Source organism: Folsomia candida, unplaced genomic scaffold, assembly GCF_002217175.1.
Source record: "Folsomia candida strain VU population unplaced genomic scaffold, ASM221717v1 Fcan01_Sc006, whole genome shotgun sequence".
Classification (NCBI taxonomy): Eukaryota; Metazoa; Arthropoda; class Collembola; order Entomobryomorpha; family Isotomidae; genus Folsomia; species Folsomia candida.
Genome location: NW_019091198.1, coordinates 6,553,216 through 6,565,074, shown reverse-complemented (window position 1 = coordinate 6,565,074; position 11,859 = coordinate 6,553,216). Strand labels below are relative to the sequence as shown.

Below are 11,859 nucleotides of genomic sequence, written 5' to 3'. Positions count from 1 at the left end.
TACAAACATTCAAAGAAATCTCATTTTCCCAAGTTACACACTAGTATTTCACCTCCAGCAAATTGCTCGTATATTCACCCACAGCATATCGATAGATACAAAGAATTTGGAATTTTTACCGTGTGAGAATTGACTTATTGGTCTTAAACAGTTTTTGGAGTTGGATGATAGTCGTGGTGGTAGCACCGTAAACGGAGCAACTTTCCCCAAGAAACTAAGAAGAAAGTTATCTCCGAATTGGATGAACAAAGTAAAGTAGTTATATTATACCCATCCATATACAACCCTACTAATACATACTTTGACACTTTACGCCAGGAAGGATTTATCACAAATTAATACGAACATGACCAATATAGTGGAACCACAATGGTCAAAACCAAGTACCAAATCCAACAAAAAAGCAACAACGACTCACCCTCAATCAAACATATCTGGTCGTAAAAACACAACCTTTCGTCCTCATGTCCTCTTCCCGGAAATGAGGAAACAATAATGCGGCTCTAAAAAGCTGACCGAACTTTTATTCATGATCACCCACATCCGCATCTTCTCTCCCGCTCTCTTCCACCCGGCAGGAGATAAGTCATCATCCTCCTGCTCATCTTGGCCAGCATGATCTCATCACCATCCTGCCACACCGGCAGTTGGTTGTTGGTGAAAGTTTTAGTTTGGAGGAAGGGAGACGAAGAGGGAAGGTCAGGAATCGGGTAGTGGTGGTGGGAAAGGAAGTTGGAAAGTGACAACAAAACTTTTCCACACGCTCCAGCTCCGGCCCAACTTTTCGGAGGAATTGGAGCATTGGTGGCAGGCGGGCGGGTTGGCCGTGTGTGGGACGGATAGCAGGCGGGTAACACGGGAGGGATACCCGCCAACCCGAAACTATCCTCCACGTCCAACAAAACTTTTGTGGCAGCGAGGCAAACTTTTTGCGGGTGGTCGTGTGCTCTCCTTCTCGAGAGGAGAGCACACTTCCAACCGCCGCCATTTACCCAAACCCAATGGCTTCACATTCTTCCAGCCTCTTCGCTCGCTGCTCAGTTCCCCTCCGACGTTGAGGCTGAACGGTCGCAGTCTTCTTTCCTCTCTCTCTCTGTCTCTCTCTCTGTCTGCCTGCCTGCCTGCCAAGCTACCACCACCACCACCACGACGAGGACGACGGTGAATTATATTATTTGCTCCAACTACTAGAATATTTCAGTGTCTTGTGAACTTCTTCGAACCAGTGGTGACCTGTTCGTGTTGGATGTGTTTTTGTGACGACGGGGAGGAAAATGTTGCCATCATCGTCTAACAAACGGCCGCGTAGTGAGGGGCGCGGGCCACTGAACAACGGGCCGATGCACACCCGGCCGCTCGTCGCTCTGCTGGATGGAAGGGATTGTTCGATTGAAATGCCGATTTTGAAAGATGTTGCTACCGTGGCGTTTTGCGATGCACAGTCGACGGCTGAGATTCATGAGAAGGTGTTGAACGAGGCGGTGGGAGCCCTCATGTGGCACACCATTACCCTCACGAAGGAAGATCTCGAGAAGTTCAAAGCGCTCAGGATCATTGTCAGAATTGGATCAGGAGTTGACAACATTGATGTCAAGGTGAGTAAAGGTTTATAAAATGAGGAGGAGGAGGAGGAGGTGGTGGAAGAAATATTATAGAGAAAAAAAACTAGTTTCTGGTGGTGTGTGTGTGAGTGTGTCTTCTTCTTCTCTTTCTCTTTCTGTGTGCGACGAAAGAGTTTGAGTTTGGTGTGTGTGTAGTGGAGGAAATGTGTGACGCGAGGAGGCGAGACGACGAGGATATGTATTATATGATATCGTTGTTCCGTTCGTTCAATCCATTCATTTTCTTTTCCGTGTGGTTTCCTTTTCCGTAGGCGGCTGGAGAGTTGGGAATTGCAGTGTGCAATGTACCCGGCTATGGAGTTGAGGAAGTGGCGGACACCACGCTTTGTCTAATTCTGAATCTCTACCGACGAACTTACTGGCTGGCTAACATGGTGAGGGATGGAAAAAAGTTTACTGGTCCTGAACAGGTACTACATGCACAGATTTATTAAATTACCAACTATGGAATTACATACGTGATGGGCAGATGCATTACCTAAGCTGGCTTGATTTATGGATTCAGGTACGGGAGGCTGCCCAGGGGTGTGCCCGGATACGTGGCGACACGTTGGGCATTGTTGGTTTGGGCCGTATTGGCTCTGCGGTTGCATTGAGGGCTAAAGCCTTTGGCTTCAATGTCATCTTTTACGACCCATATCTACCGGATGGTATTGAAAAAAGCTTGGGAGTCACGAGGGTGTACACGCTGCAAGATCTCTTGTTTCAGTCCGACTGTGTGTCACTTCATTGCACTCTTAATGAACATAATCATCATCTCATTAACGAGTACACACTCAAACAAATGCGACCAGGTAAGTCCTTAATTTTATAAATAAATATATTGCTGCACGTCTCAAAATGTTCATGGTCTTTGAGAGATGTGATAATACTGACTGACTGAGATTTGTTGAGAATTTTTGAGGAATTGTACATGATTCGTCTGAGTGATAATTATTCTTTATTTAAATGTTCTAAATGAGTAAAACATTTTTTTTTCTAGGAGCATTTTTGGTGAACACGGCCAGAGGAGGACTGGTGGACGAATCAGCATTAGCTTCGGCACTCCGGGAGGGTAGAATAAGATCTGCAGCATTGGACGTTCATGAAAATGAACCATTTAACGTGTTCCAAGGACCACTGAAAGATGCACCTAATCTAATCTGCACTCCTCATGCTGCATTCTTCTCGGATGCTTCTTGCACTGAATTAAGGTATGCAAGTCTTCCAATCCAACATTATTTTTAAAAGCGTTCTTGTATCATGATGACAGTATAAGAAAGAAAGTTGACCAATTTATTTGATGTAATTTTAGGGAAATGGCGGCTTCAGAAATTCGGCGCGCCATCGTGGGAAGGATCCCAGATTCTCTGAGAAACTGTGTCAACAAAGAGTATTTTATGGGGGGTTCGACCGGCACTGGCGGGTCAGGGTTCCCTGATGGATTAAATGGGAGTTACTATGCGGCAGCAGCAGCGGCTGCAGGCGCCGGTAAAAAAAATTTGTAAAATTTTCCTTCATACTGCAGTAGTGTCTTGCCGAACACGCATTACTGGACGCAAGAAGAATACAATCAAACTCAGTAAATTAACTCATACTACCAGGTCCAGGCGCAGCACTACAAGCAGCTCATTCCACTACGGCCAATGAATCAGGGAATCAACCACCATCCCTGTCACACTCACGTCCTGCTGTTTAAAATTATATTTACAGCCTTTCTATAAACATGTTTCCTTTGATAAAGCAAAACTTTAAGATTTTTTTTTAAAATACGTGATTCTTACATATGAGTCTATCTGTATTTGTTTTATATATCTATCATTGTCGTTATGTCAGTGGCTAAATCTTACAATGAAATATTTTGTCTGCAAATAAAATAATTATCCACATGTATCTTTCTCTAGCTGTTAATTGTTTTAACTTGGTATGCATGATGAAATGAAATGAATTGAAAGCACACTAGACGGCATCATTGCTTGCATAGTTCATTCACAGGTTGGAGGAATCAATTTCGGTTTTATTGTTGCCTTTTTAGTATTGGTATATTTCCAGAGTGATTTTCCAGACTGAGTCTCTTTATTTTATTTCAAAAAAGTCTCAATCAATCTCATGTATCTAAATTTCTCGCTTGCATCAAAATATTTCCAGTTCGGGATAGAACACATACGACGATGACGAGGACGAGGACGACGACGGAGGGTAGAAACTAATATTGTATTGTTTGATCTTCGTTTTCTCTTCACTTTTGAACGCTTTCCTTCATTATCTCTTGGTTTCGAACAGTCCATACGTTTCTTAATTATTAATACAATACATACGTTGATGGTCATGATGATCATCTTGCTGGTTGTGGTTTCCTATTATCTAGCCATCGTCCAACTATCATGCAGTGACAGCACAACAGGAGAGCTAAATCTATATCCGCTATATAACTAACAATTATGTACTTATCATTACCTATGTATTTATTTTTATGGCCCTATCCTACGTATTTATCAAGTATTGCAGAAGGTACACTGTTCAAAGTATTATTTAGAATACACCGGTCGGTTCTATAGTTTTCGCTCAACTATTATTTACTTTTTAATGTTTTTGACAAGTCTAGTACACGCAAGTACTTTGCATCTTGGTCATTGCATTGTCATCGTTTTCTGTCTTCCCATCCTTCAGACCTTGCAATCCGGAACGATATTTCCTCCCCTGGTCTTCCTCCTTTAAAATAATTACGTGCAAACTAGGAACAATTAAGTGCTTGATGTAGAGTAAAAGTAAAATTGTAACAGATTCACAACTCCAAAGAAGCCAATTTTTTAATTGGTGGTGAAAGTAACTAATTAATTATAAGAACTTAAAATTATATCGTTAAAAATCACAACAGTTGCTAAAATAATCTTTTCATACGAATCGTAAGTTTTCTCGGAATTTTACAATTATTAAATTCGGAAATTAGAGTAAAAATTGGCTAAAAAAAACCTAATGCGCAATGGCAACATAAATGCATTTTACGTGTTATAACTGCTTTTAGCAACCCCTTTTCCCACGTTTTGCACAAGCATTTTATGTCAAAAGAAAAGATACTGTTAAATAATGATGAGATGTTGACAAGACGCGGTTGTCCAAGCCTAACTAACTACGACTAATAAATAATAACGATGACAAAGCGTACAAATTGAGATCTACGAGAGACCACATCTCACCAGCGGAAGAAGAATTAAAGATAACTATATAAAATCGGTCTTACTAGCGTTCACATAACATTATCAGTAGTACACCACGCGCTATGGCAGTTCCAACTAATAACTAATAAGACAATCAATTGCATTGGATTTATTGCGAATAATATTATTCTGACGCCGTGTGGATAATGTAACGCTAAACCTACAATCTAGTCAGAGACGGATTACATACATTATGGGGATGGTTCGAAATTCGTTTGCATAGAACTCGTGCCTTCTTTTTGACACATCATCACTTGAATACACTAAAAATAGGAATGCTGCTGCAACATATAAGTAAATAACTACTTAATAATTAATTAATAATAACATCAAAATTATGCCCAGCCAGTGGTCACTAGCATTAATAAAATAGTACAACTAATCAAATGACTCGACTACAAGTTGATTGATGACTATTATAAAATTCAGAGAACGAGTGATGACGACACACTCGTTCTTCGCAAATAGTTAAAAACATTATTCGTTCTTTTTCTTTACGTTTGCGTTCTTCGTTTTCTTCTTTCTTGGTACATTTGTATCTTTGTTTTCTTTGTTTTGTGTCCCCAAAGTTGGTGATAACTGATTATTTTTATGATTTGCTGCTGTTACAAGGGCGTGGGCGTTGTTGGAAATCGGGGAAAGCAGCTTAACTCGATGGTGGTGGTGTAAACAACTTAAATCAAACCCTCGTCTCAGGTAATCTGTTGCTCTAGTTTGGCAGCGTGGATTTTGGCCGTGAGGGACCCACTTTTGGGAGGAACAGAGGGTTTGTTGGGTGGCACCGGGGGCGGTACAGGCTTGGGACCTACACTATATTTTTTTGCTAGAAGCGATCCACCCCCACTCTTCTCGCTGCTGCTGCTAGGAGGCTTTGTCTACAATATCACAAAATAGCATCCCGTGTTAACATTGACCCATGTAGCATTTTTAACAAGAGTGGGACAGGAAGAGAAACAGTTACATACACAAGTCGACAAACAGAATGGGAGAAAGTGTACAAAACAAGTGCAGAGGGAACCAGAAAGAAAAGATTAATAAGTATTGTTATAAAGAACATATTGACATAGCCTGATAATAAATAAAATAAGAGTTGAAAAGGAGAACATTGGGATTTATATAGAGAGACAATACTACATATAAGCACATTATCATTTGATTCGCTTTCCAAAAAGAAAGCAGACAAACAAAGGCAGCTTTGCAAAAAGGTTTTATCTCAAATTTATTTCTCTTGGTGGAAATAAATAAGAAAACCAAGTAAAAAAATAAAGGAAGGAATTCAACTTAGACATGTAACACAGCCATTCTGTTGCGAATTGAAGGTAATACTTAATAAAATAATAATGAATAAATTGCAACTCCGGTTAGACAAACAGGAAATTTACACACGACTAAAATTGTTTGAAATAATAAGAACAGGGGAAAAGTAATATTGAGTAAGAATTATCACTATCATTAGAACCAGGACAATATTCCGAAAGCCAATACCTGTAGCACAGAATTTGAGACTGGTGATGACACAGCGTTGTTCAGAGGAGATACCACGGTGGCTGTGACAGGTTTCGCTATTCCCGTCGCTGCACATTGAAAATGTTTGATGATCAGCATTTTTACATTGCACATATTTTTCTTGTTTAGTCAAACTTTTTTTATATAATTTCATACTTGGCTGAGCAACAGGAACTGATGAAACGGTTGCTGTCGGTCTAACCACCGTTGTTGACGTCTTTTTGCTGGATGAACTACCACTCGAGTTATTGACAATATTTGCTTGGAACATTGCCACAGAATGCGCTTCTGCCAATTGTTTTCTTAGCGACTCCACCTAGAAACCATACAAATTGTGTGTCAATCATCCATCATCACGTAATATCACTCATAGATCTGTAGTACTACGCATAAAACAGAATGTCAACAACTGCATATCGCACGCTATACCTCAATGCGAAGAGCCTTTAATTGATTTTCGGTTTCGATTCGTCGCTCTTCTTCAATACGGATACGAGCTGTCAAACGATCACGGTCTACTCTGAACCCTGCGGCTTGTCTTTCTATTTCGGCCTCCATTCTCAATGCCTATGGAAAAATCATTATATTATAATTATTTACTACCAAAAATACATTATTACGTGGGTTCGATTGCTATTTTTTCACAGAAAATTCCCGTAACCGGACCCTAAAAATGGGGTCGCCCCGCGATAAACGCAAATGTTTGCACCAGAAATCAAACCTACGCATTATCATTATACAATAAAGTCTAATCATGAAAATCTCAGAGCAATATACAACAAAACAATTTACATAATTGTTACACAATATTTGACATCATGATCATATCCTACCTTTTGAGACTCTTCTTCTAACCCTTCTGCCATGGATAACGCTTGTCGTTTCTCCTCCTCAATCATCACCAAGAGGTCAGCAGATCGTTTCCTCTCTTCCACGAGTTGTTTGAGAATTCTCTTCCTCTCAGTTAAAAGGAGGAGGACGATGCTTTTGTGTTTGTTCTTCTCTTCATCGTGTGCGTCTTGAGTCTCCTTCAGTTCTTTTTCCAGTCTTGCCCTCAATTGTCTTTCAATTTCTAATTCTTCTTTTAACTTTGCACCATCTTAAAAAAACAGAATAAAAATTAGTTGGAATACTAAATACAACCATAATGCAAAATTATTTAGTAATGGAAATTCTCCATTGGAGAAATACGTAAATCGTAGGTCTGATACCTTTCATGGAAGCGTTTTTTTCTTTTTCTTCTTCTAGTTCCTCCGCCATTTTACGGTGCATAGTTTCAGAATCTTCTAATATCTTGTGTATATGTTTCATGGCAGCTCGTTGTTTGCGGAGAATACTTTGTAGAGAAACTTTCTGATTTTCCCATAGTCGGACCAATTCGATATCCTCCTGCAAATTTGGAAATATTAGAACCTATTGTGCATCTCTTGTATAAATAAAGAAATGACATCTTGCTTGTTTATCTAATCACCTTCGAGTCTGCAGGGTTGACATATGTAGCAAAGGAATCTCTTTTCAGAGCAGCGAACGGGGAAGGGTCAGAGGTCAGGATGTACTTATTGTCAGACAACAATCGTTTTACTCGCTCGCACTTCAACGTTGCAATTACCACGTCACGCGCTTGAACTTCGCCTTCCAAATAGGATAAAATCTTTAGCAAGTCCCCTTTGCTCAGTTCCGACGATGGCGTTGGCTTCTCCTGCGAATGAATAAGCATAATAAGTTTTGTATCGAAAATTGCTTAACCATACACATATAATCATAGGTACAATCATGCAGTCACTCATTTTACGATCCCATTATTCCCATTATGGCATGATTTTCAACCATTGTTGTCGCTTAATTGCCTAGTTATTACTCCACAAAAAATCGCGATATGCACGCAGTACTAAAAGAATTTACATACATGAGGATGTTTATAATCAGAATTTATGCAGAATTGGCATACAAATTAATCTTATTGTAAAAAAACAAATACTGACCTAAGATACCTTTACTTCGTCGTTGAAATTTATATGCAAATTTATATGGAAAATGTGTGCAGTTCGGGAATACATCCCTTCTCCTGCAGAGTTGTGAAAAATCCGGATTAGGCTAATCCTTAATCCATGATTCAACCCTGATCTGACTAATCTTGATCCAAAACGAAAATTTTGAAAGTAATCCTTAATCTAAAACTAACCATGATTAGAGATTACTTTTTGGCACAAAATGGTTGCCCAACCATTTCCCGTTCTGTATCTCATTCAATTTAAATATGCATACAACATTAGTTTAAATAGTCAATTTCTTGGCCTGCAATATTTCTATTTTTATTTTAAGAGAAACAAAAATAAATAAATAAATCTCGCCTTCTGTTCAACTTTCACCAATTAGCCGTTCACTTCTCACTGTCGGAAATATGACCGGTGAAACTGAGTAATTAAGTATTTCCATCTTCTAACATAAATTAAATTTAACCAGTTACATGACTCGTTCGTATGTAACTTCAAAACTCTAAATTTTCGGTACTAGTGGGACTAGTTAAAATATGCATTTATTCATTGTATTGTGACTAATACCCAAATTAATCCCTAATCATCCCTAATCCAGAGCAAAAAACATTTAATCATCCAATTCTGCCTCTTCTTGCATATTAAATATTTAATATGCATTGCATGCATGTAATTCACAGGAAGTAGTGAAATATCATAACATTACCTGCGACCATTTAAACAGCTCATGCAGTACAAAAGAGTACAAAGACGTACATACATTATTCACATTTTTCCATGTCCTAAAGTTAAATATGTGGAGTTTCTAGCTGCTAACTTTTCAGATTGATATGCTTCCTTCTTCCTATGCTGGTGGTGTTTTACGCCTATGACAGAGGTCCCGTGGGTGGATACGAGGGGGATGAAATAGAGAGCGGAGAGAAAGTGAGCGAGTGAAAGCGAGAGAACGGAGGACAGGATTTCATTGGAGCAGAGAAAAGACGTCAATTGTGGGGCGGGGTATATCCTATCGTTCTCGTCGTATATCCCACTTCACACCACAATTTATACAACACAGGAGTAAGCGTTCTTCAAATGCATTTTAAATACCATGTCCTTTACTCCCACCAAAGTGCATACATTAAATTTAAAAATAGCTTCCATCCATCATAGGCAAAATCTGCACCTCGTAGCATTTTAACATTCTACCTGATATGACCCATGCAAGCTTTTCTGTATGTATGTATGTATGCTTTATTTATATTTTTATTAATTGAGCAATTAATAATTGATGTAAAGTAATCGCTAAAACTTACTTTAATTGTGTTGGAGTTAACTGTTTTGTCAAAATATGAGGTAAGAACTTTGTCCATATCGTCGCCCTCCCCTCCTCCAGCGGAAGTGGTCATTGTCGTACTCATGGAACCCGACATTTTTACGTTTACACGTAGCAACTTTAAGTAGAAATTTCCTCGAGGTATTACGTATTTTGTATTATTATTACTACTCCGTATTCGATGAAATTAGGCCAGGATATTAATTTTCCAGGCAGAAATGCACGAGTATCCGAAATATATATATTTTTGTCCTATGTAAAAACGGTTCTAATTTTAGGTAATCGCTGTATTTATATTATTATATGGTTCTCAATTGATGATGATGAACGTAAAAATTAAATGTGTTTTTTGGATGAGCAATCGTCCGGAAGGAAGCTGGGTAGCATTTTATGTGGAGAGCTACGTAAGAATATATGTAAGAGAAAGCAGATCACACGAATTTCCGACAATTTACGATTATATCAAACGATAGAAATTATGAAGACAGTTCGTTGTGGTTTTACAGATTGCATAGCTTGAATTTGTTCCTCTCCACACAGTAATTACAGTTGCATTGCTTATTTTCATATATATTTTCGTATATTTTTCCTTAAATGTTAATATAGTTGATTTATTGAGGAATCGACGAGTATTTCAAATCAAAACCAGATCCACACAATAGCAGATAACTTAAGATTATTATTATGATCTAGTAATTATCAATGTGTTTTTTATCTTGTCATCAAAAATATCACTGTATTATTACTTTAATATTCTTAATATTCTGCTTATTTTGTTTTTAGACTTTTTGACTATTTGTTTTTTTAGTAAAAGTGACTGGGCGATTTTTACTCTGTGTAAGTATTTAGTATTTCTCTTTTTATAATAATTCAACTGTATAAGCTTCGTTCCGTTTTTGAGATGAGATTTTGAGAAATGATGTATTTGTAATCAGTCTTCTTCTTGCATATATTGAAGTCTACAATGTGTTGATTAAAGTTGATTTTGAATTAAATTTCCCCACAGAAATGCAACGGAAAAATGTTCAAATAAATTTTATGATTTAATTTTTAGTAGATACAATTATCGTATGTGTAGTATTTTATTCAACAGCTTCTTCTGTGGGGTCTTCTTCTTAATTCATAATTTGGAGGACACTCCACTTTGGTTTTCTTTCTTTGTGTTCCGTGCAGCAACCAAGTAAATACACGACTTTGATTTGCAGTATATTTTGCACGCACGCCGTGAAGAACTTATTGATGTGCACACAGTTTGTTTGCTTGACCCATGAATTGATTAATTTTGCAATTGTAAACACCACCAGTAATGACGATTATTGGGATTAAACAGAGTCATTTTACTTACTACTGTGATCACCCAGGATGTTTAACTACCTGACCATTTTCCGTTTAACAATGACTCATACGACATGCATGCTATCAAACAATCACCAAAACCAGTGGCAAATGTTACGGACAGTGTTGGAAAATGGAAAAGAATAAAAAATATTCAGTGTGGCGATGATAATGAGATTCGATCACTTTTGGAAAACGTAAAAAGTCCAGGAGAAAAATTTTTCACTGTTTTTAAAAAATCACCCCATTAACAAATCCCCAATGAGTTAAACTCATGGTAAATGCGAGTGTTTTTAGCAAACTCTTAGCAATGTTGGTAACGAGTGTTAGCTAATAGTTCTGGCAGCCACATTATAAAGTGTGGAATGGTGAAAAGGTGAAATTTTTCGTTGGAACCAGAGATGGTGATTTCACCCGTTGATGATGACGGCTGATCTTTGGTTACTCTAAAATGCAATGTATTTTATATACGGCATAATATCCCTTTTAGCTACCAACCAACCTTGTGTGTGTTCTCTCTTTGATGTATATTAGAGAAATCCTACTGGGTAAAGGATTATATACAGGACAATGCAATGCTTTTTACACCACCGTTGATGGTGGTGGCTGTGTTTTTGGACACTCGAAATCCTACGGACCCATGTGCGCGTTGGGCGCTTTTATCCAAAATTATACTCCAGTTTTCACACAAAAACCAGAGATACTTGGTCTTAACATGAGAATTAGGTGGTGGTGAGAAAGACAGAAACCTAACTTATGCCTCAACTCAACTATATGCAGTTGTAAAGATGTAAAGCTTTTCTATAAATGAGTCCAAAAATGTGATTTTCATACACAACTAAAATGCTATTTGGATTGGTGACATTAAAAGGATGACAAGAAATTGCACA

At 38.2% G+C, this 11,859-nt stretch overlaps 2 protein-coding genes across 3 annotated transcripts; one reads left to right on the top strand and one right to left on the bottom strand.

The window, feature by feature from the left end:
* The first annotated feature begins 1,030 nt into the window (after positions 1-1,030).
* On the top strand, positions 1,031-3,494 carry LOC110851268 (C-terminal-binding protein). 2 transcript variants are annotated; one of them, XM_022098982.2, is made up of 6 exons: positions 1,031-1,595; positions 1,874-2,032; positions 2,128-2,416; positions 2,605-2,815; positions 2,917-3,092; positions 3,206-3,494. In XM_022098982.2, the coding sequence occupies exons 1-6, from the start codon at positions 1,275-1,277 to the stop codon at positions 3,298-3,300; spliced, it is 1,251 nt and encodes a 416-aa protein (XP_021954674.1). In that variant the 5' UTR covers positions 1,031-1,274; the 3' UTR covers positions 3,301-3,494. The 2 variants fall into 2 exon arrangements, with proteins under 2 accessions (XP_021954674.1, XP_021954673.1); XM_022098981.2 differs by having other exon boundaries at positions 1,032-1,595; positions 2,122-2,416.
* An 86-nt stretch (positions 3,495-3,580) lies between these two features.
* LOC110851075 (CTTNBP2 N-terminal-like protein) lies at positions 3,581-11,541 on the bottom strand. Its single transcript, XM_022098711.2, has 8 exons — positions 9,615-11,541; positions 7,797-8,024; positions 7,537-7,714; positions 7,159-7,424; positions 6,755-6,892; positions 6,482-6,641; positions 6,305-6,393; positions 3,581-5,694 (listed from the first exon to the last, which is right to left on the bottom strand). Exons 1-8 carry the CDS (start codon positions 9,729-9,731, stop codon positions 5,512-5,514), a joined length of 1,359 nt encoding a protein of 452 aa, XP_021954403.1. The 5' UTR covers positions 9,732-11,541; the 3' UTR covers positions 3,581-5,511.
* Between the last annotated feature and the right edge of the window lie 318 nt (positions 11,542-11,859).